This window comes from Ailuropoda melanoleuca, chromosome 4, assembly GCF_002007445.2.
Source record: "Ailuropoda melanoleuca isolate Jingjing chromosome 4, ASM200744v2, whole genome shotgun sequence".
In the NCBI taxonomy this organism is placed as follows: Eukaryota; Metazoa; Chordata; class Mammalia; order Carnivora; family Ursidae; genus Ailuropoda; species Ailuropoda melanoleuca.
In genome coordinates, this window is record NC_048221.1 from 122,977,439 (window position 1) to 123,005,080 (window position 27,642).

Genomic DNA, 27,642 nt, shown 5'->3' on the forward strand with positions numbered 1-27,642 from the left:
TGAGACATCTTCACCTCTTTTAATAGTCATGTCTATCACTTTACCAATTCTCAGAATATATGGTTTCTTTTTACATACATTCACAAATACTTTTAAACATAAATGCCAAATTCAAGAGAATCAAATGAGTAGATAAATTTAGGGAGCCATAAGCATGGAAGAAAAGGCCAGTCACCAGATTTTACAAAAGATCACCTGAACTCCTTCTCTGGACATTCAACTTGATATAGGACCCTACATATCCCATGTCACATGGTCCACAAGGTCTTCCTTTAGGATTCCGAAGCAGTCAATAGCCATACTTGTCATTCAGATGGGTCCTGCCATCTCCACTTTGGCCTAGGTCAGAGTATAAAGAAATAAACACATTCACTTTTCCAAAGTCAGGAGGGAAAAGATACCCAGACATTAATGGGCTAAAAAGTAAAAAGAACAGACAAAAGAGGTTTCTACTATTCTAGAATGCCGCCTTTTTGTATACAATATCTACCCTTATATTTACTAGCCAATAAAAAGCAAACATTTCCAGTAACAAAATTTCTATAAACTACTAGTATATTAGAAACCTGATCCATAGAAAAAGCAACCTGTGATGAGCATATGGGGAACAAGCATCTCATACATTGCCTTAAGAATGTATGTATGAACAAAAGCTGTATCCTCCCTATAGAATACAATTTATAATGTCTTAAAAATGTTTATAGCCTTTGATCCAGCGTGTTAACTTTTATGATTTTTTCTACATATGCACCTCTACACTTGCAAAAGTATGTATGTTAGAGGTTACTTATTACAGAGGTTTTTTTTAATTCAATTAATTAACATATGATGTATTATTAGTTTCAGAAATAGAGGTCAGTGATTCATCAATCTTATATAACACCCAGTGCTCATTACATCACGTGTCCTCCTTAATGTCTATCACCCAGTTACCCCAGCCCCCAAACCCTCCCCTCCACGCAGAGTTGTTTGTAATGGCAAAACTGGAAACACAGCAAATATTCACTGAGGGAACTGAATAAATAAGTAAAGGTATTATCTAGACCATAAAAAAGAACTATGCTACAAAGGAAGGCAAGAAGGGAGGGAGGGAGGAATCTATGAATAGCTATGGAAGGATCGCCATATAATGTCAAGTGCAAAACAGCAAAGTATAGAATATGCTTCTATTTGTGTAAAAACAATGGTGAAATATTATGTATTTAACTGCTCACACGAGCATTTTATGTGACATATATAAGAAGTCACAAGAAAGTGATATTTGGCTGGCTTTAGAGGAAAACACCAAAGTAGCTGAGGCAGAGCCAGTAGTTGTGTTTTTATAACTTTAAAGAAAATTTAAAAGACATGCAGAAGAAAAAAATATAATGAATCTCCATGTACCCATCACACAGCTAAAACAATTATCAATATGTGACAAGTCCTGCTTTATCTATTACCCCCTCCACGCTCCCTCATCCTCAACCTCTACAGGATTATCTTAAGGTACATCCCAGATATTCCATCTGTGAACACTTCTGTACACAGTTCTAGAAGATAAGAACTTTTTCTAAAGAACATAACATCATCTACACTTAAAAATAATTAATAATTTCCTAGTATCACTGCATATCTGGCTAGTGGTCAAAATTATCTGACTGGTATATAATTTTTTTAATAGTTATTTGTTCAAAAAGGAGTCAAGCAGACGGGACGCCTGGGTAGCGCAGTCGTTGAGCGTCTGCCTTCGGCTCAGGGCGTGATCCCAGCGTTTCGGGATCGAGTCCCACATCGGGCCCCTCCACTGGGAGCCTGCTTCTTCCCTCTCCCACTCCCCTGCTGTGTTCCCTCTCTCGCTGGCTGTCTCTGTCACANTCCCAAAAAAAAAAAAAAACCTTAAAAAAAAAAAAAAAAAAGGAGTCAAGCAGAATCCAAAAATTATATTTGGTCGATATGTCTCTTTAGATCTTTCACTCTACCTGTTCCCCTAGAAGGGAAAACTTTCCCACTACTTACTTTTTTTCTTTAAAGAATTTTTTAAAAAATAGATTATTTATTTATTTGAGAGAGAAAGAGAGCAAGAGCAGGGGAAGCAGTAGAGGGAGAGGGAGAAGCAGACTCCCCACTGAGCAGGGAGCCCAGATGTGGGGCTCGATCCCAGGACCCTGAGATCATGACCTGAGCCAAAGTTAGATGCTTAGCCAACTGAGCCACCCAGGCAACCCTAATTATTTTAGAGAGAGAAAGAGATTGCACGAGCGAATGGGAGGGAGGGGCAAAGGGAAAGAGAATCCCAAGCAGACTCTACACTGACCGAGGAGCCCAACATGGGCCTGGATTTCATGACCCTGAGATCACAACCTGAGCCAAAATCAAGAGTTGGACACTTAACCGACTGTACTACCCAAGTGTCCCATCCCACTATATACTCTTATAAAAACTTTCTTATTTTGAACCTTAAGCATACATTACCTATTCAGAAATATAAATAAATAAGTCTTGGAAGAGAAGAAAAGTAACAAAAACAATCTACCTTCAGGTGGGACCCATACACAGTAGTCTGGGTCATCTTCTGGATATTTGGAGGAAAGTGTTGCTGGAAGCTGCAAAGAAAAGATAGGTTATTTTACCCAAAAGAATTTTAACTCTAAGAATTATTGTCCCTATGCCCGTCAACAAAGAAAAACTAAGAGAGAAAAGCTTCCATTAATTACCTTGACACAAGTAACCAAAAAATGGGGGGAATACTCTCTTTCTGAACCTTGACTTTTTCCCGTAAAGCCTCAACAAGCTGATTTTCAGCCAGTGAGACAGAAGTGATGTNGCTGCAAAGAAAAGATAGGTTATTTTACCCAAAAGAATTTTAACTCTAAGAATTATTGTCCCTATGCCCGTCAACAAAGAAAAACTAAGAGAGAAAAGCTTCCATTAATTACCTTGACACAAGTAACCAAAAAATGGGGGGAATACTCTCTTTCTGAACCTTGACTTTTTCCCATAAAGCCTCAACAAGCTGATTTTCAGCCAGTGAGACAGAAGTGATGTTTTCTAAAAGGGATTGTTAAGAGAGGTATGAGTTCTAACGNCCCGTAACGCCGGGATCACGCCCTGAGCCGAAGGCAGACGCTTAACCACTGTGCCACCCAGGCGCCCCTGAAGTGATGTTTTCTAAAAGGGATTGTTAAGAGAGGTATGAGTTCTAACAGTATAAAACCCATAGAGGGAAATTTGGGATTTGTCTTTTGATCTAGGTGCAGAAAAGAGTTAACAGGGCTATCTTTTGAAAGGCCTGTTTACAAGGTTAGCCCTCACCTGGTATCTGGGGACTTGGATTTCAGGAGGGTTCCTACTACCCTGATAAAAGTGGCTCACTGTGCCTAAACTGTCTATAAAAACAATATGGTTCATGCTGAACATCTACTTTCCTTCTGGGAGAATGGATTTGAGTGCATACCAGGCAGGAGGTGGCTGTGTGAGCAGTCCCCAATAAAAATCCTGGGCACTGAGTCTCTAGTGAGCCTCCCTGGTTAGCAACATTTCATAAGATGTCACAACTCATTGCGAGGGGAATTAAACACATCCTGTGTGACTCCAATGAAAAAGGACTCTTGGAAGCTTATGCCTGGTTTTCTTAGACTTTGCCCCATGTGCCTTTTCCCTTTGCTGACTGTACTTGGCATTCTTTTACTCTAGTATATCACAGCTGTGAATACAACCACATGCTGAGTCCTGTGAGGCCTCCTATGAATTACCTAGCCTGGGGTCTTAAGGACCTCCTGACATAATCTAGCAATCCCACTTTTGGGAATTACTATATCCACAAAAAATTATGTATACACGAGATTATTCATTATAACACTGTTATAATAAAAGACTAGAAACAACCCAAGTGTCCACTTATAGGGAACTGGTTAAGTAGAGTACATCCATACAGTAGGAAGTTCTTGGTATACTGATACACAGTGATTTCCATAATAGGCTAAAAAAAGATAAATAAATCCTGACGTAGAGTGCATTACATTCTACCTTCTGTGTAATAAAAATAGTCAAATAAGAATGTATTATTCAGGGGTGTCTGGGTGGCACAGCGGTTAAGCATCTGCCTTCGGCTCAGGGCGTGATCCCGGCGTTATGGGATCGAGCCCCACATCAGGCTCCTCCGCTATGAGCCTGCTTCTTCCTCTCCCACTCCCCCTGCTTGTGTTCCCTCTCTCGCTGGCTGTCTCTGTCTCTGTCCAATAAATAAAATCTTTAAAAAAAAAAAAAAAAGAACGTATTATTCAAATGTCTTTGTATGGCATAAAAGGATATGAACAAAGATTCAGAAATTAATCAAAGAAGTATATGCGGAGTTACAGGGAATGGTGTGGATGGAGACAAGAACAGAGAATTCAAAACATAAAAATTCAAAAAAAAGAGAGCCCAGACATCTAGAAGAGGGAGTATTAGCTCGCTGGGAACTCTGCTAAAGACAATCCCTAAAAAATCACTCTTCTGAATGTGGTCCATGACAAGGGGGTTCACTTTTACTTCTAGAGAGGTGAAGATTATGGCTAAAGTACTTACTTTGCCTAGACTGGGAGCTTTCTTTTTCTTCAATTCATCTCTGTTTTTCTCATATTCAGTCTTTGATGCTAATTTGAGAAAAAGAAAAACAAGCGGCAATAGCTATTTCAGAATAGGTAAAATAGAAAAAAAATTCCTCTTAAAAGATCATTATAAAAACTGAAGAAAACACATAACAATCAAATTCTCAAAAATTCCTTCTACTATAAAGACGATTTTAAGAGAATTTTCTCTCTGCTATAACGCAGTTTTCAAATTGTAAGGCTGTTGTACAAGCTTGAATATAATCACACCATTTAAAAAGGGAAAGGAAAATGGGGCTGATTTTACTATTCTACAGTTCAACTAAAACTGTAGCAAACCAGTCCTTTTTTTTTTTCCCCAAGATTATTTATTTGAGAGACAGAGAGAGAGAATCTCCAACAGACTGTGCTGAACGCAGAGCCCAACAGGGAGCCTGATCCCTCAACCCATGAGATCATGACCTGAGCTGAAACCAAGAGTCATTCACTCAACCAACTAAGCCACCCAGGTGCCCCAAAACCAGTCCTTTCAATAGGTCAACCTTTTAGCCAATTTATTTTAATAGTTTTGGAATTACTCCCATGATAGGCAGACTAATCTCTGGGAGATGAAAAGTTGTGGAGGGCTTTGCGTGGCCAGAGGGAAGCGCGAAGGCAGTAGGAATTTTGTAGATCTGGGAGACGGAACACCAGGAGGCAGAAAAGGAATAAAAAAAGGCAAATGGGATGGCACCAAACATAACCTCTCATGTATTGTTCCGTCCAGGGCCCTGGCAGGAGCATCTCCCCAGTGTCTGAAAGGCCATGCTCTGTGCTGCTTCAGCTCAGCTGCCAGCCCCTCCTCTCTGACACCAGCTGGCTGCTTGTGTGCGGGGCAGCAATGGAGTCGCCCACTACTTGCCTGAGGGCTCCTCACGTGATGCAGCTGTTTCACTAATCTCTTGATAATCTTTACTCCTCTCCACTTGGCTGAGTTGAGACATGTTTTCTAAAAAATGCAGAACCAGAACATATTGTTATTATTTAATTCATAGTGGGGAACCTAGAAAACAAAAACAAAAGCAAGAAAAGCTAAGTAAATACATAATCACCCACCTTTACTATCATTAGCTTCAATAACCTTAATTGGATTCTCAAAAAATGTGCCTCCATATGTTTAACAGAGAAATCAATTTTCCACTTTAAAAACTGGCCATCTCTGAGGTAAAACTTTTCAGCACTACTTACCAAAAGCCTTAAAAATGTACATAATCCTTGGCCTAGATATTCTATTTCCAGGAACATATTCAAAGAAAATAATCAGAGATGAGTACCAAGATTTATTATATATACAGTATGTTTAGAATAGCAAAAATTAAAAATTAAGTACAGATCTAACAGGGAGTTGATTAAATTATGGCAAAAGCATGTGATGGATCACTATGCTCCTTTCTGACTCCACATTTCAAAAGAATATTTTAAGATACAGAAAAAAATAGGTTATAAAATAGCATGTACAATACGATCCTAACATTGAAAAAAAAAAAGAGGCCTAGAGTAATCCCTAATCAGCTGTAGATTTACTCACTAATGTATCTTTAACAAATTTTAAAATCTATTTTTACACACACACATTTATCCTTTGGTCCCTTACACAAAAAAATATAATACTTATTGCTTGCCCTCCTACTAACCTGTTTATGTGCCACCTTCACAATGTATGGATCAATGATTGGACTCGTTAAAAAAAAGTATGTGTAAGTACCTTGTTTGGAAAGGCTAAGCATATTGCCAATAACTAAACAAAGGAGAATGCAAGACCAAAAGATCTCTCACAGATGAAAAAAACAGAAACTTTTCTTTTCTCCAACAACTGAGGATGATTCAAGAGAAGGCGTCCATATCAGGCCCGGCGCTTTTTGCAAACAAGCCAGGTTTGTTTTGGAAGTAGACATGCATGCATTCCCATGCATATTTAATGTCGGTTTTTGTTTTGTTTTTCCTCATGCTCCCTATTTTCTGTGAAGTCTTGACAATGCCAAACGGTTTGGTCATGCTGCAGGAAAATAACTCCTGCAGCTGACAAGGGACAAAAGGATGCTGAAAAGATAACAATGATCTCAGGGGTGAGACTGCAGGAGATTTCTCTTTTCTTCTTTGGACTTTTATGTATGAGCCAAAGTTTCTAAAATGAATACATCTTCCTCTTACAGTCAGAAGAAAACATGTTTAAAAACCAATCAATTCCCTCTTTTGTCATTTGTCATCAAACCTTGGCTGAGGTGTGAGAGTACTGTGTGCTGGGTTCTCTGCTAGGTACCATGGACAAAAAGATGAATAAGGCACCATGCTTCCTAAGAAGTGTGTACCGTGGGCACAATTATGCTTAGCCTCGGTTTTAGGGATGGGGAAAATAATGACTAAGGGGAGGTTTACCCTGAGACTACATGATCAGGCTCCATCATGCACCCTCTTTTACTGCCCTCCAATCACACAATGGCAGCAGCTCTGGCTGTTCCACAGCAGCTGTGGTTTCAGATTCCACAGCTTTCAATGTTCCATAATTCTGGAATAGACTGGAAATGCCTGCCCTTATTTTGCAATGAGGATAAATAATGACTGATGGTCAAAGAAAGACCAGGAAAGTATGTTTCCAGAGTCAGCTGTATCACGTACCATAAAGTGCCACAGAGTCAAAATGCACAAACAGATTGGCTAAACACAATCGATGCAAATGCCCCACTGAGCAGCACGGAAAGGAGAAGAAAGAAATTACCATGGGTTTTTGTCTCTATAGAACATGTGAGGTCAGAGGGAGGCATCGCTTCCTGCATGGCATCTTCCAGCTCTGTCTCCTGCTGCAGCCTACTGCTTCCAGCCTCCATTTTCCCCCTTTCATCCTCCTCCTTCTCCCTCTCCTCTTCCTCGTCCTCTTCCTCCTCCTCTTCTACTTCAGGCTCATCCTTCATTCTCATTAGAGCTGCAGGGAGTTCTGGGCGCTTAGGGGGTAACTTCTACAAACAAAACAAAACAATGAACAAATAGTTCCACATAATGAGAGACAAATCTCTTCAAGGAGTTGGAGCTAAATGTGCAGAATGTCTCACGTCTCTAGGCTGATGCACCCTGCAGAAGTCTGCTGGAAGTAGGACTTGTATGTGAAATTTTATCCATCTATGGACCCTTAACACATATCTTTATTAGTTTCTAGGGTCAAAAGAATATTAAGTACAAAACACCTGAAATGGCTTGTAGGGAACTAGAACATTTCTTGCAGGTGCCGGAGGCAAGTACCTGCAAGCACAGCTGCAGGATTCCTGTCCTGCTACCCCTCATGGTGTTAAAGGATCTTAATTCAATACAAAATCTTCCAGGGGTCAATCAGACACACATTTCTAAGAAACAGATCATTTGTGCAGCTTCTGCATTTTAGATTTAACACAATTTCAAAGAAATGAGACATGTAAATCAGTAAAACAGATCATGAAGACTTTTTTTTTTAAAGATTTATTTATTTTAGAGAGAGAGAAAGAGAGGGGGGAGGGGCAGAGAGAGAGGGAGAGAATCTCAGGCAGACTCTGTGCTGAGCGCAGAGCCAGACCCAGGGCTCAATCTCATAACCCTGAGATCACAACCTAAGCTGAAACCAAGAGTTGGACACTCAACTGACTGCACCACCCAGGCGCCCGCTGAAGACATTTCTTGAAGAATAAAGCCAAATATTCTAATCAAGACCTTTTAACAAAATTATTAGAAAAAGCTGATTATGGAGCACCTGGGTGGCTCAGATGGTTAAGCATCTGCCTTCAGCTCAGGTCATGATTTCAAGGTCCTGGGATCGAGCCCCGCATCGGGGTCCCTGCTCAGCTGGGAGCCTACTTCTCCCTCTCCCTCTCCCTCTACTATTCCCCCTGTTCCCCCTGCTTGTGCTCTCTCGCTCTGTCAAATAAATAAATAAAATCTTTAAAAGAAAAGAGAAAAAGTTGATTAAAGCTTAAGAAATAGAGAGAAAGTACTAAAGTATATGTTGGGCATATCATTTTTTATTTTTTTTTATTTTTATTTTTATTTTTANGCATCGGGGTCCCTGCTCAGCTGGGAGCCTACTTCTCCCTCTCCCTCTCCCTCTAATTCCCCCTGTTCCCCCTGCTTGTGCTCTCTCGCTCTGTCAAATAAATAAATAAAATCTTTAAAAGAAAAGAGAAAAAGTTGATTAAAGTTTAAGAAATAGAGAGAAAGTACTAAAGTATATGTTGGGCATATCATTTTTTAAATATAAGACTGAATTCAGTAAACCTCTAAAGAGAGCTTTTTAGTAAAGTGTTTATCCTCTAACTAAAACACAAGTTTCCCCCCATCCACACAGAAAAGCCTGCATCTCAGGTCAACCTGAGACTTCAGGCTTTTGCCACGAGAGGGCAGTCTGCCCTAATTCAAGGTGCTAGGGGCTGAATTCTGTCCCTACAAAATTCCTGTGTTGAAGCCCCAACCCCCAGTACCTCAGAACGTAACCATATTTAGAGATAAAATTTTTAAAGAGGTAAGTTAAAAGAAAGCAGTTAGGGTGGGGCCCTAATCCAAGATGACTGGAGTTCTTACAAGAGGAGTGGGATACACGACAGGTGCAAGTCCACAAAGGGATGACCACAGGAAGACGCAGGAAGAGGGCAGCCATCTCCAAACCAGGGAAAGAAACCTCAGGGGAAACTAACCCTGCTCGTATGCTGATCTCGGACTCCCAGCCTCCAGAATTGTGAGAAAATAAATTTCTGTCACTTAAGCCACCCAGTCTGTGGTGTTTGGTCAGGGGAGCCCTCACACACAACTACACCAGGTTCAGCTCTTTAGGTGATAAAGACCTTTTAAAAGCTGAATCTGTAAAAAGGGATGCATGCAAAGCAAAAAACATTCACCAGGGAAGTGTTAGAGGACAGTAGAAAGATCACAAAACTCAAGAAACAGAGGACTTAGATTTGATTGCCAGTCTAGTCACTTTATGATGATGTGATCATATTTAATCTTTCTGACCCTGTTTCCTCACCTATGAGAGGTAGTAATTCCCACACGTCACCAAGTGTTAGAGGGATTAAATGAAGTAGGGAACACCATATGGCAGGGCCAGGTGCAGGGACTATATGACTAACAAATGTTAGCTGACTCCAAATGTTACAATATCCACGCACCAGGAAAAGAGACACTTCTTAAATGCAACATTCATCACAAATTAATATATGGATGTTCAGTGTACAAATCAGTCACATGCAAATTGACTTGAGAGCTAAAAGTTTCACACCATGACCCACAACTTACCCCTACTGTTCCCGTTTTTAATTTAAATTTGCTTCCTCCTTTCATGGCACCAAAGAGAGGCAACATAGGCTTTTTAGCTTTGTTTTCCACATCTGCAGCCTGACTTTCAGTCCTAAGAAGAAAGAACAATTATACATATCTATTCCTGTAACCAAGATTTTATCTAAAAACACCCCGGACAATGAAAAGAAACTTTCGGCAAAACAAAAATTTCCACAAAATGAGCATCTAAGCACATACCAATAGGAAAAGGCCAAGAGAATCTGAAGGGACAATGACACTGTGTTGACTCTCACAGACACAGGGCTATTAAGGGTAAGATAAGGCTTCAACTTTAGTAAGTTTCAACATGCTACATGACTTCACCTTCATAAAATGATGCTGACAGTACAAAGGTCACTGGCAAATGGGGCAAGACCACACTCCCACCAAGTGGCAGGAGACAGATCCACGGGGTAAAGCCCTATTTTCCACCAACCTCTCAAGAGGACTCACAGTGTCTTACTTACCTGGAGTCCACACTTACATCATAACCACACACAAAGGCTCTGATCACAAAAATTTTAAAAAAGTGCGTGTGTAGGGGCTACATTGCGTGGTGAGTAATGACAAAGACATAACGACAGACCTTATAACTAATGAGCCTGTCACCATTCACAGCTAAGCCCATTAGGGTAAAGCTGAGGAAGAGCAAAAAGAAAAGACTGTAGAAATTAGGAAAGAGCAGGTGAAAAAAAGAAATGAGCAAAACCAAAAAGGATGACAGTTGAGTTGACCAGACACTCGGAGAGTAGGCAGAAGTGACGATGACAAGATAGCCTGAGGAGACAGAGGGAAAGACAGGCCTGCACTCTGGAATACAGGGATAGCACTGGCACTCCTGACGTACAGTGACCCATATGAGAAACTGACCTTGCTGCTCTACGCTAAAGCCCTATTTGCCACTGCTGCCCTCTTCTACCCCCTTGGCAGTGCTCTTGGGCCTAGCCTCAGACCCTTGCTCTCTACCACAGACAGACTATTGCCTTGCTAAGGCCACCAGAAGAATCCTTCCTGCCTGGCCTTAAAGACTCTTTGCCAAATACTATTCTTCACAGCCCCTCCCCAAAGGCCTCAGGAAGATTCTGGCATACAAAGTCAAGAGCAACACAGATATTCTTCAGCTCCATTAAATAGCTTCGCTGGTCTGGAGGACGAGAAGTCACTCCGAGGAGATGAAAAGGCAGAAGATGGAATCACAATGAAGAGCTCCTTAGGTCAGGGGGAAAGGTGTTAGGTAGAAAGTTGGGAAGTTCAACCTTCAAGTGAGAAGAGGAGGGAGAGGGTACACATCTAAAGGCCAGGATCTAAAGTAGGAAAGGGAGGAGAAACTATACAGACACACAGACAGCAAGAAGGGAGGCTCTGGAGGAAGCTGACATACCCTCTCTCGCAGGGATGACTTACCAAGGGAAAGGATTTTGGAGTTAGAATTAAAACTCACTGTTAATTTGTTTACCCTGAACTATGCCTCAGGAGTTTTTATCCTTTCTCCACAAATACAACGTTAAGAATAGCTGCTAGGTATACAGAATAGGACAATGATGATAATAATAATACATACACGCCAGCACTGTGTCAAGTGCTATTCATGCCATCTCTTCCTTTTTAAAGATTTTATTTTATTAGAGAAAGAGAGAGCACATGAGCAGGGGGCGGGGCAGAAGGAGAGAGAGAATCCCAAGCCAATTCCCTGCCGAGTGCAGAGCCCAACGTGGGGCTCAATCCCACAACCCCAAGACCATGACCCAAGCCAAAACCAAGAGTCGGATGCCCAACCGACTAAGCCACCCAGGTACCGCTATCCGTGTCCTCTTTCAACATCACTAATACTTCTAATTTACAGATGAGGAAAGTTAAGGTCAAAGAAATTATATAACTTGTCTCAAAATGCCCAAAAAGTAATTCATAGGGCTGAGAATGAAAGCCAGGGAATCTAACTTGAGTGCTAACCCCCCTCCTCACTATCAGTAAATGAAATATCACTTGGGTCATAGCTTTTGTTGACTGACCTATGAATCACTGTATGAAATATCCAAACTACACATAAATCTTTAAATAAACCTGCTAGTAACTTGGGGATTAATTTTCTGTACAGATGATCAAGGGCTACAGAAACATTTTATGTTTAAATCCCTATAAAAAAAAAAAAGATGCCTCCCAATATCTAGATATTCATCTATGCAATGCCCCCAGCATCAAATTACAGGTTTTGTACACGGTGGTACGGGGCCACATAAATGCTTACTGGCAATCTAAAGCAGCACTGTCCTTGGGGCACCTGGTGGCTCAGTTGTTTAAGCGGCCAACTCTTGATCTCAGCTCTGGTCTTGCTCTCAGGGCTGTGAGTTCAAGCCCCGTGTTCAGCTCCACACTGAGCCTACTTAAAGCAGCACCATTCAAACAGAACATTCTGCAAAATGGAAATGTTCTACGTCTGTACTGTCCAATATAGTAGCCATTAGCCACATGTGGCTATTGAGGACTTGAAATGTGACTACGTGACTGAAGAACTGAGTTTTTAATTTCATTTGATTTTAATATCACAGGAGACTATTGCATGCTATATAGGACAGCACAGATAAAAAGAAAATAAGAAACTTTCCAGAGTTAATTACCTTCATAAGTGAGTGATCCCAACCAGGCAATACCACTTTTTGAGATGCCTACCCAAATTGTGCTCACTGGGAGTTGCTCATTTCCACCACAACCTACTCAACATTTTCTAAATTTGTTGAGACCACATAGAACAAAATTCAAAAATATTGTCAAATTGAAAAGATTGCATCTTATTCTCTCTCTCACACACACATACACATGCACACACACACCACATATACATTCACACACAAATACTAGCCAAATCTGGGAAAAACTATTTCTAAAATCTTGTTTACAAATTACTAAAAAAAAGGATTTAGGTTAATTTCTTCCAATAATTTTCACAAAATCAAAGTTAACCAATAAAATCAACTTTAAGGGATTATGCCTTCCCCTATTTTTAAAGGAAGAAATTCCACTTTTAAAGTATTTAAATATAGGGGCCCCTGGGTGGCTCAGTCATTTGGGCATCTGGTTCTTGATTTCAGCTCAGCTCATGATCTCAGGGTTGTGGGATCAAGCCTGCATCAGGCTCTGTGCTCAGCTTGGAATCTGCTTGTCCCTCTCCCTCTGCTTCTCCCCCTGCTTGTGTTCTCTCTCTCAAATAAATAAATAAATAAATAAAATCTTTTTAAAAAAGTATTTATCAAAGTTGTCAACTGATTCTTAGGAATGACAAATCAGGTGCTAAACTGACAATCTGAACTCATATCTTTTCATCTGTGGTTTTAAAATCATAGATTAAAAAGTGGTATTACATTATTATATTCGTATTTCTCTTACGAGCAAGACTGCGCATTTTTTTTCATATAGTTAAGAGCTATTTGTATTTCTTTTTCAGTGTCCTGTCAGTTGATATCCTTTTCCCATTTTTCTCTTTGGTAGATGGTTGTCTACTTATTCAAAGGTCTTTATATTAGGGAAATTAGCCTTTTGGCATGTTGCTCTTCAAAGAAGTTTATTCTGCATTAAAAGATTAAGTAAAAAATTCAATAAATAAAATCTTTAAAAAACAAAGGGGGGATGCCTGGGTGGCTCAGTCAGTTGAGCATCTGCCTTCGACTCAGGTCATGATCCAAGGGTCCTGGGATCAAGTCCTGCATCGGGCTCCGTGCTCAGCAGGGAACCTGCTTCTCCCTCTCCCTCTGCCTTCTCCCTCTCTCTGTCTCTCTCTCTGTGACTTTCATGAATAAATAAATAAAATCTTTAAAAAAAAAAAAAAGATTAAGTAAAAAATTCAGAGCCTTGGGGCACCTGGGTGGCTCAGTCAGTTAATCATCTGCTTTCAGCTCAGGTCATGATCCCAGGGTCCTGGGAAGGATCCCAGGGTCCTCAGCAGGAAGCCTGCTTCTCCCTCTCCCTCTGCCACTCCCCCTGCTTGTGTACTCTCACTGTTAGATAAATAAAATCTTAAAAAAAAAAAAAATTCAGGGGCACCTGGGTGGCGCAGTCTTTAAGCGTCTGCCTTCGGCTGAGGGCGTGATCCCGGCGTTCTGGGATCGAGCCCCATATCAGGCTCCTCTGCTAGGAGCCTGATTCTTCCTCTCCCACTCCCCCTGCTTGTGTTCCCTCTCTTGCTGGCTGTCTCTCTGTGTCAAATAAATAAATAAAATCTTTAAAAAAAATAAAAATAAAAAATAAATAAAAAATTCAGAGCCTTCCAATGAAACAGGAATCAACATAGTTTTCTCTAAAAATCCTGCAGCCGTCTGTATTTCACAAATGAAATGAGCTGCGTTTCCATAGTGTAGTGGTTATCACGTTCGCCTCACACAAATGAAATGATTTTGACTCTATGAAATCACCGCCTCCTGTGCTTTAAAGGGTTTCTTACATTCTATTTCTATTCTGTAAAGATTAAAAAAACAAAGATATAATCCAAAATGTTATCTATGCAAACATGCTTATTTAAAATTTCAAGTATAACTAAGACTTACTTTTTCAGCTCTGGAATCTCTGCTGGCTTTACAATTTTTATCAACCCTTTAAGTCTCTGTTGTTCTTTCCTCAGTTCAAAAGTTCTCAGGTGAAGTTTCTTCCGGGACACACCATCCAATGCACTCCCTGATTTCATTTCTGACATAAATGCATCTAAAGAATCCTGAGATGGTGACTCTGACAGAGCTGTCCAAGAAAGGGAAAATATATGTTCAGAAAAATGGCCTCAAATATTTTAAAATTCAGCCAAAGTTTCCACAGAAAAGTCACTAATAGGAGCACCTGGGTGGCTCAGTCAGTTGAGCCTCCAACTCTTGATTTCGGCTCAGGTCATGATCTCAGGGTCATAAGATCAAGAGCCCTGTGTCAGGCTCCACACTCAGCAGGGAGTCCACTTGGGATTCTCTCTCTCTCCCTCTGCCCCTTTCTCCCGCTACACACTCTCTCCTTCTCAAATAAATAAATAATTTTTTTTTTAAGTCACTAACATAAAGTCACTAACAAGAGGACATTACTCATGTTAGGAATAAGAAAACAGGTTATAGCTTGAAGACCTTAGGACATCATTTTGCCTCATTGAGCTTCATTTTCCTCATCTATTACATAAACAGTTTAAACCAAATAATTTATAATGTTCTTTCTAGTTCTAAGATGCTATGTTCCTTCTTAGAAATGCTCCATGTTCTGTATATGTTGTTAACTAGCCTCAGTGCTGGCAGAGTGCACTACGTATGGTAGATGCCCAATACGTACTTGTTTAATGGGTCATTGACTTACCTTTGCTTGAGGCTTTCAGTTTCTCAGAAATTTCAGAGAGTTCCTTTTCAGCATCATTTAACTTTGCAACCTGTAACACCCAAATTAACAGGGTTAGCAAATGTTTTTCTTCTTTCAAAATATGGTAGCTTTTCTGTCTTCCTCTTCTTATTTTCACTATTGTTACAAGGTTTAAGAGGATTCATTCAGAATTCCAATTAAATCTGCATCTTATGGAGCTAACAATTTTCATGTGTTTATTAATTTGAATTAAGTTCTGAATTAACTCAGAATTAAACAAAATGAATGTACAGAACACAGACTGGACATTACTCAAAAGAAAGAACTCAAGGCATTTGTTTTCATTGATGAATCAAAAAAACAGATGTTGGGTAATGTTGTAAAGCTCTGAATACTACTTAATATAGTGAAAACACATGCTATCTTATGATGATATCATGAAGGATATACAGTTTAAGACTATTACCAAACTATACTCCTCAAAATTCCTTTCACAATTCTTGACTGCCAGAAGTCTAAAGTCAATTTCACTTCAGAACGGCCGAATTTGGGACTTTTTTCTTTCTTTTTGTAGGATTAACACCATATCCAAAGAACGCTCTTCCATGGATCAATATCCACCCGGAGGTAGACAGAGTCTCTAGCAGCAAGCCAAACGTTTTCCAAGTTGGGTAAGACTGGTTGTTACTATCAAATTTACAGATCAAGAAAGTTATACTTCAGTACCAGATTTCAATGCTACTGCTTTAAAAATTATAATTATAAAACAAATTTGAATAATACATTATCTTATTTAAAAATTAAACTACCACCACTACTTCTGTAAATAAAACTTGCCAATGATTCAAAGGTCTCTGGCTTCTCATCAATCTTCCCAGCTTTCTTCATTCGGTTCAGACGCTTCTTTTCAACCAGGCCAGTCCGATCAAGAAACGTGTCATCATCACTATCATAAAAGTCTTCATCCTCCCAGTTCTTGGCTTTCCTTTTCCGAGATACTGGGAGAAAAAATAAATGGTAATGAAATGAGTTTAAAAAAAAGAAAAAGAAAAAGGAAAAGAAGACAAGTAGGTAAGCAACTTAAAATATCACCATCAATTACTGCAAGACTCAACAAGCTGTCAAACCAAATATAAAAACAAAGAGTTAAACCTGGAAGACATTATGCTACACTTAGCATAATAATTAGAGTAGCCCAATTCAAGAGACAGAAGGTAGAATGGTAATTACCAGGGGCTGAGGGAAGGAACAATGAAGTTAGCATTCAGTGGGTACAAAGTTACATAAATGGGAAGATAAGAAACTTCTGAGAGGGATAGTAGTGATGGTTGCACAACAATGTGAATGTATTTAATACATTTAATGCTTACAATGGTAAATTTTATGTTATGTATATTTTACCACAATAAAAGAATTAAAACAAAGGGCTAATTTATTTAATGAGCAAGAAGTTCCCAAAAATCAATGAGTAAAAAAAGGAAAAAGATAAACAAGGAAAAGGCTAATAATCCAAAAATTTTAAAAAGGATAATGAAAGCAGTTCACAGAAAAAGAAACATAAATGAACAAAAAAATTTTAAAAGATGTTAAACACTTTAATAATTAAAAAATACAAATTATGGGGCGCCTGGGTGGCACAGCGGTTAAGCGTCTGCCTTCGGCTCAGGGCGTGATCCCGGCGTTATGGGATCGAGCCCCACATCAGGCTCCTCCGCTATGAGCCTGCTTCTTCCTCTCCCACTCCCCCTGCTTGTGTTCCCTCTCTTGCTGCCTGTCTCTATCTCTGTCGAATAAATAAATAAAATCTTTAAAAAAAAATACAAATTAAAATAATGAGATACCACTATAGACTAGAAAAAAACAATGAAAAGATTAATAATGCCCAATTTGGCAAGGGTATGGGGAAATGGACTCTCAAACAGTTGGTGGGAAGGTACATTGATACGATCTTCTTGATCACAACATCTGTCAATAATAAAAATAAATCCAATTGACCCAGCAATTCCACTTATAGGAATTTATCCTACAGATATCAACGCAACATTGTTTGTAACAGTGAAAAATCTGGAAAGCTCATCAAGAGGGGACTATGGTAGCTATTACATTTTTTGTCTACCCTATACCATCTTACTCCCCTTGTTCTGGTAAAAGTACCCCTTTCCTTCTAGAAAACTCCTCCCCCATTCCATCTGGATCAGGAGTAGTCAAGTGACCAAAGCCAATCAGTAAGAATCCTCATATTTAGATATAAGGAAAAAAGGGCTCTTTTTCCAATGAGGTTATGAAAGAGGGAAGATATAAATTCTGTAAGGAGCCAGCTCTTCCGCACGGGGTTAAGAATCTATCTGCAAAATAAAACCATGCACTCATGAAACAGATCACACAGATACATACAGCTTTTATGGTGTCCTGGTGAAACTGAGAGTTCTGGTTTGACAGGACCAGAACTTAACGTCCTGGTCCTGGTTCATGCAGTTCTTCCTTCAATCCTGTAAGCTCCTCTTCCCAGGTTCTGGAGCCAATAACTTTTCTCCCTAAGCTAGTTTGAAGTGGGTTTCTATTATTTACAACCAAAACAGTCCTTATTAATATAAACTTCTTAATTTCCAAGTTAAGATGGTACATTGAACATACACATCTAATTTCACTCTTTCCCCATATCCCACTAAAGCTATAGTACAAAGATTTTTTTAAAAACACTAATCTGAAGATGGCGGAGGAGTAAGGGACCCCTTTTTCAGCCGGTCCCCTGAGTCGAGCTCGATTGGTACCAGACCAGCCTGAACATCCACGGAATCAGCCTGAGACGCAGGAAGATACATCTGGATCTCTACAAATGAACATCTCCAGCACTGAGTATTGAGGTACGAAGCAGGGAGCCATGAAACCGCGCACAGACATCGGAAGATAAACGGAAGGGGGAGGGAGCTGCCGCGTTCAGGCGCCGGGAAGCAGTAGCCACCTGCACAGGGGAGCAGGCGGTCGCGGACCGGCACCCGCGAGAGAGCAGACTGAGACTGTGAGAACGCCCGCGACCAGACTGAGGGCCAGAGCTTCGGAGTGCGCAGGGCGGCTGGCAGCTGCCGGTATTAGAAACACAAAGACCAGAGACTCACCGGCCCTGCAAGTGAGGGCTAGGACGCCAGGTGTGGGGCACACATCCCGGGACTCTACAGGATTGAGCAGCACCAACAGTAACAGAGCTAAAGAGGCCAGAACATCAGGGGAGAACGGTCCGCGATCCCTCTGTTCTGAGACAGAGGCTGAGATTCGGCCACTGCTGCTCTAACTCTCACAAGAGGCACAGCAAACCGCCAGGGAAAGCCGCCAGAGAATAAAAGCCTGGAAATACCGGCTCACAGTGTGCCCATCCCCATCCCCCCTCGCAGGGGACACGGAGACTCTACCCAAACAGGGTTGCCTGAGTATTGGCGCGGCAGGCCCCTCCCCCAGAAGGCAGGCTAAAAAATCAAGAAGCCCACAGCCCTAAGATCCCTATAAAACAAGACAAATTGTAGCTGAAAACTTCCCTAATCTAGCAAGGGAAACAAACATTCGTGTCCAAGAGGCAGAGCAGGAGAAAAGAATTAATAAAGATGAGAGCAGAAATTAATGAAATAGAAACCAAAAGAACAGTAGAACAGATTAACAGATCAACAAAACTAGGAACTGGTTCTTTGAAAGAATTAATAAGATCAATAACACCCTGGCCAGACTTACCAAAAAGAAAAGAGAAAGGACCCAAATAAATAAAATCATGAATGAAAGAAGAGAGATCATAACCAACACCGAAGAAATATGAACAATTATAAGAACATTTCATGAGCAACTATATGCCAACAAACTAGGCAATCTGGAAGAAATGGATGCATTCCTGGAGACACATAAACTACCAAAACTGAAACAGGAAGAAATAAAAAACTGAAAAGACAAATAACCAGCAAGGAAACTGAAGCCATAATCAAAAATCTCCCAACAAATAAGAGTCCAGGACCAGAGGACTTCCCAGAGGAATTCTACCAAACATTTAAAGAATTAATACCTATTCTTCTGAAGTGATTTCAAAAAATAGAAATGAAAGGAAAATTTCCAAACTCTTTCTATGAGGCCAGTATTACCTTGATCCCAAAACCAGACAAAGATTCCACCAAAAAAGAGAACTGCAGACCAATATCCCTGATGAATATGTATGCAAAAATTCCCACCAAGATACTAGCCAATAGAATCCAACAGTACATTAAAAGGATTATTCACCACGACCAAGTGGGATTTATTCCTGGGCTGCAAAGGTGGTTCAACATCTGCAAATCAATCACTGTGATACATCACATTAATAAAAGAAAGGACAAGAACCACAGGATCGTCTCAATAGATGCAGGAAAAGCATTTGACAAAGTACAGCATTCTTTCCTTATTAAAACTCTTCACAGTGTAGGGATAGAGGGAACATACCTCAATATCATAATAGCCATCTACAAAAAGCCCACAGTGAATATCATTCTCAATGGGGAAAAACTGAGAGCTTTTCCCCTAGGGTGAGGAACAAGTCAGCGAAGTCCACTATCACCACTGTTGTTCAATATAGTACTAGAAGTCATAGCCTCAGCAAACAGAAAACAGTAAGAAATAAAAGGCATCCGAGTCAGCAAAGTCAAACTCTCACTCTTCCCAAATGACATGATACTCTATGCAGAAAACCCAAAGACTGCACCCCTAAATTGCTAGAACTCATACAGGAATTCAGCAATGTCACAGTATATAAAATCAATGCACAGAAATCAGTTGCAGTTCTATGGAAATCAGTTGCATTTCTATACACCAACGAGACAGAAGAAAAAGAAATCAGGGAGTTGATCCCATTTACAATTGCACCCAAAACCTAAGATACCTAGGAATAAACCTAATCAAAGAGGCAAAGGATCTGTACTCAGAAAACTATAGAACACTCATGAAAGAAATTAAGGAAGACACAAAGAAATGGAAAAACGTTCCATGCTCATGGATTAGAACAAATATTGTTAAAATGTCTATGCTACCATGAGCAATCAATATATTCAATGCAAACCCTATCAAAATATCATCAACTTTTTTCACCGGGCTGGAATAAATAATTCTAAAATTTGTATGGGACCAGAAAAGACCCTGAATAGCCAAAGGAATGTTGAAAAAGAAAACCAATGCTGGTGGCATCATAATTCCGGACTTCAACCTCTATTACAAAGCTGTAGTCATCAAGACAATGTGGTACTGGCACAAAAACAGACACACAGAACAATGGAACAGCATAGGGAACCCAGAAATGGACCCTCAACTCTATTGTCAACTAATCTTCAGCAAAGAAGAAAAGAATATCCAATGGAAAAAAGTCTCTTCAACAAATGGTGTTGGATAAATTGGACAGCCACATGCAGGAGAATGAAACTGGACCATTTTCTTATACCATACACAAAAATAAACTCAAAATAGATGAAAGACCTAAATGTGAGACAGGAATCCATCAAAATCCTAGAGAGCACAGGCAGCAACCTCTGTGACCTCGGCCACAGCAACTTCTTGCTAGACACATCTTCAAAGGCAAGGGAAACAAAAGCAAAAATGAACTTTGGGACTTCATCAAGATAAAAAGCTTTTGTACAGCAAAGGAAACAGTTGACAAAACCAAAAGACAACCAAAGACAGAATGGGAAGATATTTGCAAATGAGTATCAGATAAACAGCTAATATCCAAAACCTATAAATAACTTCTCAAACGCAACACCCAAAGAACAAATAATCCAATCAAGAAATGGGCAGGAGACGTGAACAGACATTTCTCTAAAGAACTGAAATGCCTGGGTGGCTCTGTCGGTTAATTGTCTGCCTTCGGCTCAGGTCATGATCCCAGGGTCCTGGGATCGAGTCCTGCATCAGGCTCCTTGCTCAGTGGGCAGCCTGCTTCTCTTCTGCCTCTGCCCCTTCCCCTGCTTGTGTGTACTCTATCTCTCTGTCAAATAAATAAAATCTTAAAAAAAAGAAGACACACAAATGGCCAACAGACACATGAAAAAATGCTCAACATCACTCAGCATCAGGGAAATACAAATCAAAAAAACCACAATGAGATACCACCTCACATCTGTCAGAATGGCCAAAATAATAAGTAAGGGAACACCAAATGTTGGTGAGGATGCAGAGAAAGGGGAACCCTCTTACACTGTTGGTGGGAATGCAAACTGGTGCAGCCACTGTGGAAAACAGTATGGAGGTTCCTCAAAAGTTGAAAATAGAACTACCCTATGATCCAGCAATTGCACTACTAGGGATTTACCCCAAACAATCACATACAAACATAGTGATTGAAGGGGCACCGCTCCCCAGTGTTTATAGCAGCAATGTCCACAATGGCCAAACTATGGAAAGAGCCCAGATGTCCATCAACAGATGAATGGATAAAGAAAATGTGGTGTATATATATATAATGGCATATTACTCAGCCATCAAAAAATGAAATTTTGCTATTTGAAACTACATGGATGGAACTAGAGGGTGTTATGCTAAGCGAAATAAGTCAATCAGAGTAAGACAATTATATGATCTCACTCACATGTGGAATTTAAGAAACAAAACAGAGGAGCATAAGGAAAGAGAGGAAAAAATAAAACAACAAATTCAGAGAGGGAGACTAGCCATAAGAGACTCTTAATCATAGGAAACAAACTGAGGGTTGCCGGAGGGGAGGGGATGGGGGATAAGGTAACTGGGCGGACATTAAGGAGGGCACGTAATGTAATGAGCACTGGGGATAAGACTGATGGATCACTGACTACCTCTGAAACTAATAATACATTATATGTTAATTAACTGAATTTAAATAAAAATAAACAAAAAATAAAATAAAATAAATGACTCAAAATAAAGTAGCATACTCTTCCTTTTTGGAAATATGGATATTTTTAAATGTCAAAAGAAATAATTGAAAGAGTTAAAAAGACTTCCTTCTAAGGTTGAAGACTGAGGAGAGGCAGGGCAAGGAACAGGTATGTTTTGTTATAAGCCTTTGGTAGTTTTAAACTATACCTAAGTTACTTTGCAATAATAAAAACTAATTTTAGAATAAACAAAAATATAGCATAAGCCTTTATTAATAAATGATGATATAACCAGACAGGTTTTTAAAATGAGATAAATTTAATGCAATCACATAGGTAATATCCATGATACATTCTTACGTGAAAATATAAGTATGAAAAAATATAAGTAATATAAATGCATTTGTGTATGAGTATTTGCTTTTTATTAAAGGATCTAGTTCTGAACACATGAAACTGTCTAGGAGAATATAAACAATGGCTTTCTGTGGGTACTGAGATATGGAATCTTTTGTTTTCACTTCATAGAATTCTAGACAATTTACACTTTCCCCCAAAAAGATAGTTAATCGCCTTCTGTGTTAAATTTTCCTTTCTTCTTTCTTTTTCTTTCTGTCTCTGTCAGAAGAAACATCTCTTTGTATCTCTCTTCCTACCTCCCTCCCTCCCTCTCTTTCATTCTTTCAAGGAAAAGAAGCGTTCCCACATACCTGCCTCCTGCCGCAGCAATCCCAAAGTATCAAGGATTCGACAAGCTTCCAGTGAACACTGGATCATTGCTTCTTTTTTCTTTCCTGAATGAATGGCCTCAGCTACCAGTTGTTTTCCAGTTGAATCATCCACAGGTAATCTGTATTGGTTTGAAGGGAATCATAGTACAGTACTAAGCTCCAATTCTCATGGAAAAAAAAAAAACCTAATATGCTGTGATAATAGTCATTTTTTGACATGCCTTTTTAATCTCTCCATTCATCTTGCTCTATCTTGCCAAGGTCGGACTTCAAATCTTTTCCTTATACCTCTGACCCACCCCACCCCACTGGCCAAATTATCAAGGCCCAAATTCAAGAACAGCCTAAAAATAAGGCTGAAGTTACTCTTTGGGTTTGTTGTCTATAATGTAAAATTGATCACTTTTCAGAAATGGACATTAATGAGAACAGAACATACCTCACCCTACAGAGCCAAGTGCTATGTCCCTGTTCATCAAATTCATATTCTAATTCTTCTCCTGTGGGAGGAAGAAAGACAAAACAATTTTAATAACATCTGAAAACTACTAGTTGAGAAAAATGGAAAAGAGAGGAAAGGTTAAATAAGAATATCAAGTTCCCATACCACACTGAACACTAAATTTCAAAATGTTTCACTGCTTATTCCTAGGGATTATCATCTGATAATAAAACTAGGATGAGCCTAGGGAGCATGGGTGGCTGGCTTAGTCAGTTAAGTGGCCGACTCTTGATTTTAGGTCAGGTGGTGATCTCAAGGTCCTGGGATAAAGCCCCATGTTGGGCTCTGCACTCAGCAGGGAGTCTGCTTCAGGAAATGTCTCTCTCCCTCTGACCCTCCCCGCTTGCTCTCTCACTTTCTCTCTAAAATATATAAATAAACCCTTTTAAAAAAAATTAGGATGAACTTGAGGCATAGAAAAGCAAACTCAGATCAAAACAATCAACTCTCCAAAAATAGCTCTGTCCACTATATAGCACCTTTCACACTTATTTAAGTTGTAAATGTAAGCTGTTAACTTGTCACAATTGCCTGGTTTTTAAAAGCATAAATATTAAGTGCAGAATGCAACCAGTTCATATATATATTCATACACACACACAGATGTTCTCTCAAAGCAGCTCTACTGAAAAAATCCTCTGTGGAAACATTCATTAAATCATATAACATGGACATCTAGGTTAAGATTTACAAAAGATCAGATGAATTAGAAACAAAAAAATTTAAGAAGTTAGGTCAATCTCCCCACCACCCAAGTCTAGGATCTTTCGAGAAGACTGAGAGGAGTCAAAAAAAAAATAAAATAAAATAAAAGGCAGTCCCTTTTTTCCAAGATAAGACTAACAGGACTTTTACTAGTTTCAAAATAAACCTGAAGCAATCGACCACAAGGGCAAGAACTGATTAAGGAGAACAGCAGATAAAATACAGCATTTCTAAGTACCCTGAAGATCTACAAAACAACACTGCTATGGATACCTTTTACTGGCAGGGTCAGAATCTGTTTACATACCTTCTCGGTCAAAAAAACCTTGGAGAGCCTTTTTTGGATCCTTTATATAAAAGGCCTCCCTTTCCTGCTGAAACTCTAAGACAATGGGGTTCTCTTCAGCCTCATCTTCTACAGCATCTTCTCCTATAGGATAAGGGAAAGAAAGAAAAGATAGACATAGGAAGAGACTGTCTTAATGATACCCACTTTCCATTCAGCCTCCATAAAGGATACAGTTATCAATGAAAAGAAAGGTGGGGGATGGGGGAGAAGGGAGCAAACAGAAAATCACCAGTATAAATATCTAGTTTTTCTAAATTGTGTAACAAATTAAAACTTGTTTTCATGGCACCTTTTTTTTTTTTTCCCTCCATCACTGTATTTTAAAAACAAAATTACCTACCACATTGTCCATCGGAAAAAAAATCTAAGCTTCTTGGCCTGGCATTCCTGCTATCACCAGGGTCTAATACTCTGTCTCCAATATAACTTCTTAATATTTACTATATCNCCATCACTGTATTTTAAAAACAAAATTACCGGGGCGCCTGGGTGGCACAGCAGTTGGGCGTCTGCCTTCGGCTCAGGGCGTGATCCCAGCGTTATAGGATCGAGCCCCACATCAGGCTCTTCTGCTATGAGCCTGCTTCTTCCTCTCCCACTCCCCCTGCTTGTGTTCCCTCTCTCACTGGCTGTCTCTATCTCTGTCAAATAAATAAATAAAATTTAAAAAAAAAAAACAAACAAACAAAAAAACAAAATTACCTACCACATTGTCCATCGGAAAAAAAATCTAAGCTTCTTGGCCTGGCATTCCTGCTATCACCAGGGTCTAATACTCTGTCTCCAATATAACTTCTTAATATTTACTATATCTGTCAAATAAACTAGTCTACTCATTACTCCGTTAAAATCATCGATCCTTCCCTGAAAACCATTCTCAACACTCAGCTTCCTGGGGCCTAATTTTCCTTTCCTTCAAGTTCCAGCTCAAGACCAGTCTGTTTGTAAACTTAAAAACTTTTCCAAATTTTAAGTCAGGGTTGCCCAACAGAAATATAATGAAAGCCATACATGAAGTGTTTCATTTTCAGGGTGCCGGGGTGGCTCAGCCAGACTCTTCTGTCTCTCCCTCTCCTTCTGCTCTTCCCCCTGCTCACGCCCATTCTCTCTCTCAAAAAATAAATAAGATCTTTAAAAAAAGAAGTTTTTCATTTTCTAGTAGACACATTAAAAAGGAGATACGAGTAAAATTACTATCATGTAATCAGTATAAAAATATTATGAATATTTTACATTATTTTTTTACACTAAGTCTTTGAAATCTAGAGTATAGTTTGGACTAGCCATACTGTAAGTGTCCAATACCTACATGTGGGTAATGGCTACCATACTGGACAGTGCAGGTCTAAGTTCTCAGTGATTACTCCCATCTCTGAACCCTCACTCTGGCGTACTTATGGTTTCTAGCTTTTGTTTGGCACTTACAAAAGTAATTTCACGATATTTATCCAGTCTTCCCAACGACATATTAAGGCCCTCTTCTTTTTATATTCCTAGTTCCTGAATACCCATCCTCCAAAATGCCTGACATTATAGAAAATTCAATTTATTCCTCTGGCTAAGGGACAAGCTTTCTCTGATTAGCTATTTCACATTTCAGGGAATTTACATAAAGTACAAAAAATTTGAGGGACTATCCTATACTGAGCATTCCATGTTATTTGATTGAATATAGTTCCATCCCCCCCAGTGATGATAATCAAGGTCGGTACTATATATATATATGTATATATATACATATGGTAAAAATAATAAATTAGTTGTGTGCTGAGGAAGAGTTTTGAACAAGGAAGTGCGCTGTAAAACGCATTAAAAGAAATCCATAGTGCCCATAATTCAATTTTTGGACATCAGACAAGCTAACAAATCTCTGTGGGTTTTGGTAATTTGATGTCCAAATTGTATTTGTCTCACCTATCTCAAAAAGTCATGAAAAGCTGTATGACCACTAGTCATGAATTTAAAATATTAACCTCGGCAGCAATTTTAATTTCTTACCCATTCCCCAGGTGCAGCCCATTTCATCATCTTGACTACTGGTATTTCTCTTCCTTTCAGTGGTATCCTCCTCCTCCTCATCCGAGTCTTCTCCTAACATCTTCTTCTCCAACATCATTTGCTGCTGCTTGCGCAATTCCTTCAGTTGCGTTACCGTCAACTCGGACTCCGCCTCTCGGTCTTCCTCTGGTCCCTGATGAACCAAGCGAAAGAATGATTCTTTCAGAGCTCTGGATTGTTGGAGTCACTTTCAGAAACACGGCAATGCGCAGAGAGGTCTGGAGAGGGACCAGACTCCTCCACTTTTGTCATCGCTGACCCGGGAGAATCTCCTTCCTCAGTTAAAGTTTAAGGAGCTCTGGAAGCCAGCCCGGTGCACTCCAGAGATTTCAATCCTCGATTTTTCTACTTACCTGAAGAAGAAAGAGCCGGGTGCTGCCTCCAAAGCGAAGAACATGCCCGACGTGGACGCGACAATAGGTGCGGGGTGGGATGCGGGTTTTGTTAAGAAAAGTGCCGTGGGTGCTTCCCAGATCGTAAAGATAGAAGCCCTGCCCGTGGCCGTCGCTTTCTTCTTCGAGGCCCGACGCCCTGTGCTGCAGCACGGCATGGTACCGGGACACCGAAGGGTGCTCCAGGCACACGTCGCAGCTGGACAGCCTCCCGAAAAGGCAGCAACTCGTCCCTTTCAAGCTGCGGGTGCCAAGGATGGTGCCGCCCTTGAGTGTCTCTAGGCTGTAGGGGGCCGTCGCGGGGCCACCCCACGGCGGCTCTTGGTAAGGGGGAGCCCGGGCCGGGCCGCCAAGGGAAGGAGCCGCTGTGGGGGGCCGCGGCTGCTCCTTCGGTGGACTCCTGGTGCCCCCGCTGTCCGGCCGGGCTGGCGGGGCGTCAGGCTCCCCGGAATCGGGCTCTAGCGACGCCGCGGGCCTTTCCTTCTTCACCTCCTCAGGGTTTGGAGGATTGGTGGCGGGGGCCTTGCCGCGCACAACCGGGGGCACCAGCAGGGTTGGTTTCTTGAAGTCGTCACTGAGCTCTTGCAAAGCCAGAGGCTCGGACTGAGAGGGACCATCATCCATCCTCAGTCAGTTGCAGTCTCGAAATCCGTTCCGGGAAACCTCCCCCTTCGGTCTCTAAGTTCCTCCCCCGTCTCTGTCTCTCCCTCTCCTTCTCTCTTTCTCTTTGCTCCCAGAGACTTCTCTGGGCAGCGATAGCGGAGTTACTCCTTCACCACCCACAGCGTTACGAAGAAGTGACTATCACGGGAAGGAAAAACAAAAAAAGACGGCCGAGGCGCTGT

The 27,642-nt window shown here is 40.4% G+C and overlaps 1 protein-coding gene across 2 annotated transcripts; it reads right to left on the reverse strand.

The window, feature by feature from the left end:
• Positions 1 to 27,581, reverse strand: SLC4A1AP (solute carrier family 4 member 1 adaptor protein). Of its 2 annotated transcripts, XM_034659722.1 has the most exons (14): positions 26,759 to 27,581; positions 26,346 to 26,538; positions 24,306 to 24,428; positions 23,231 to 23,291; positions 22,771 to 22,910; positions 16,050 to 16,210; positions 15,213 to 15,282; positions 14,435 to 14,621; positions 9,858 to 9,969; positions 7,324 to 7,561; positions 5,470 to 5,556; positions 4,546 to 4,613; positions 2,513 to 2,582; positions 1 to 339 (listed from the first exon to the last, which is right to left on the reverse strand). In XM_034659722.1, exons 1-14 carry the CDS (start codon positions 27,419 to 27,421, stop codon positions 290 to 292), a joined length of 2,223 nt encoding a protein of 740 aa, XP_034515613.1. In that variant the 5' UTR covers positions 27,422 to 27,581; the 3' UTR covers positions 1 to 289. The 2 variants fall into 2 exon arrangements, with proteins under 2 accessions (XP_034515613.1, XP_034515614.1); XM_034659723.1 differs by lacking the exon at positions 4,546 to 4,613 and having other exon boundaries at positions 26,759 to 27,421.
• Positions 27,582 to 27,642: the final 61 nt, after the last annotated feature.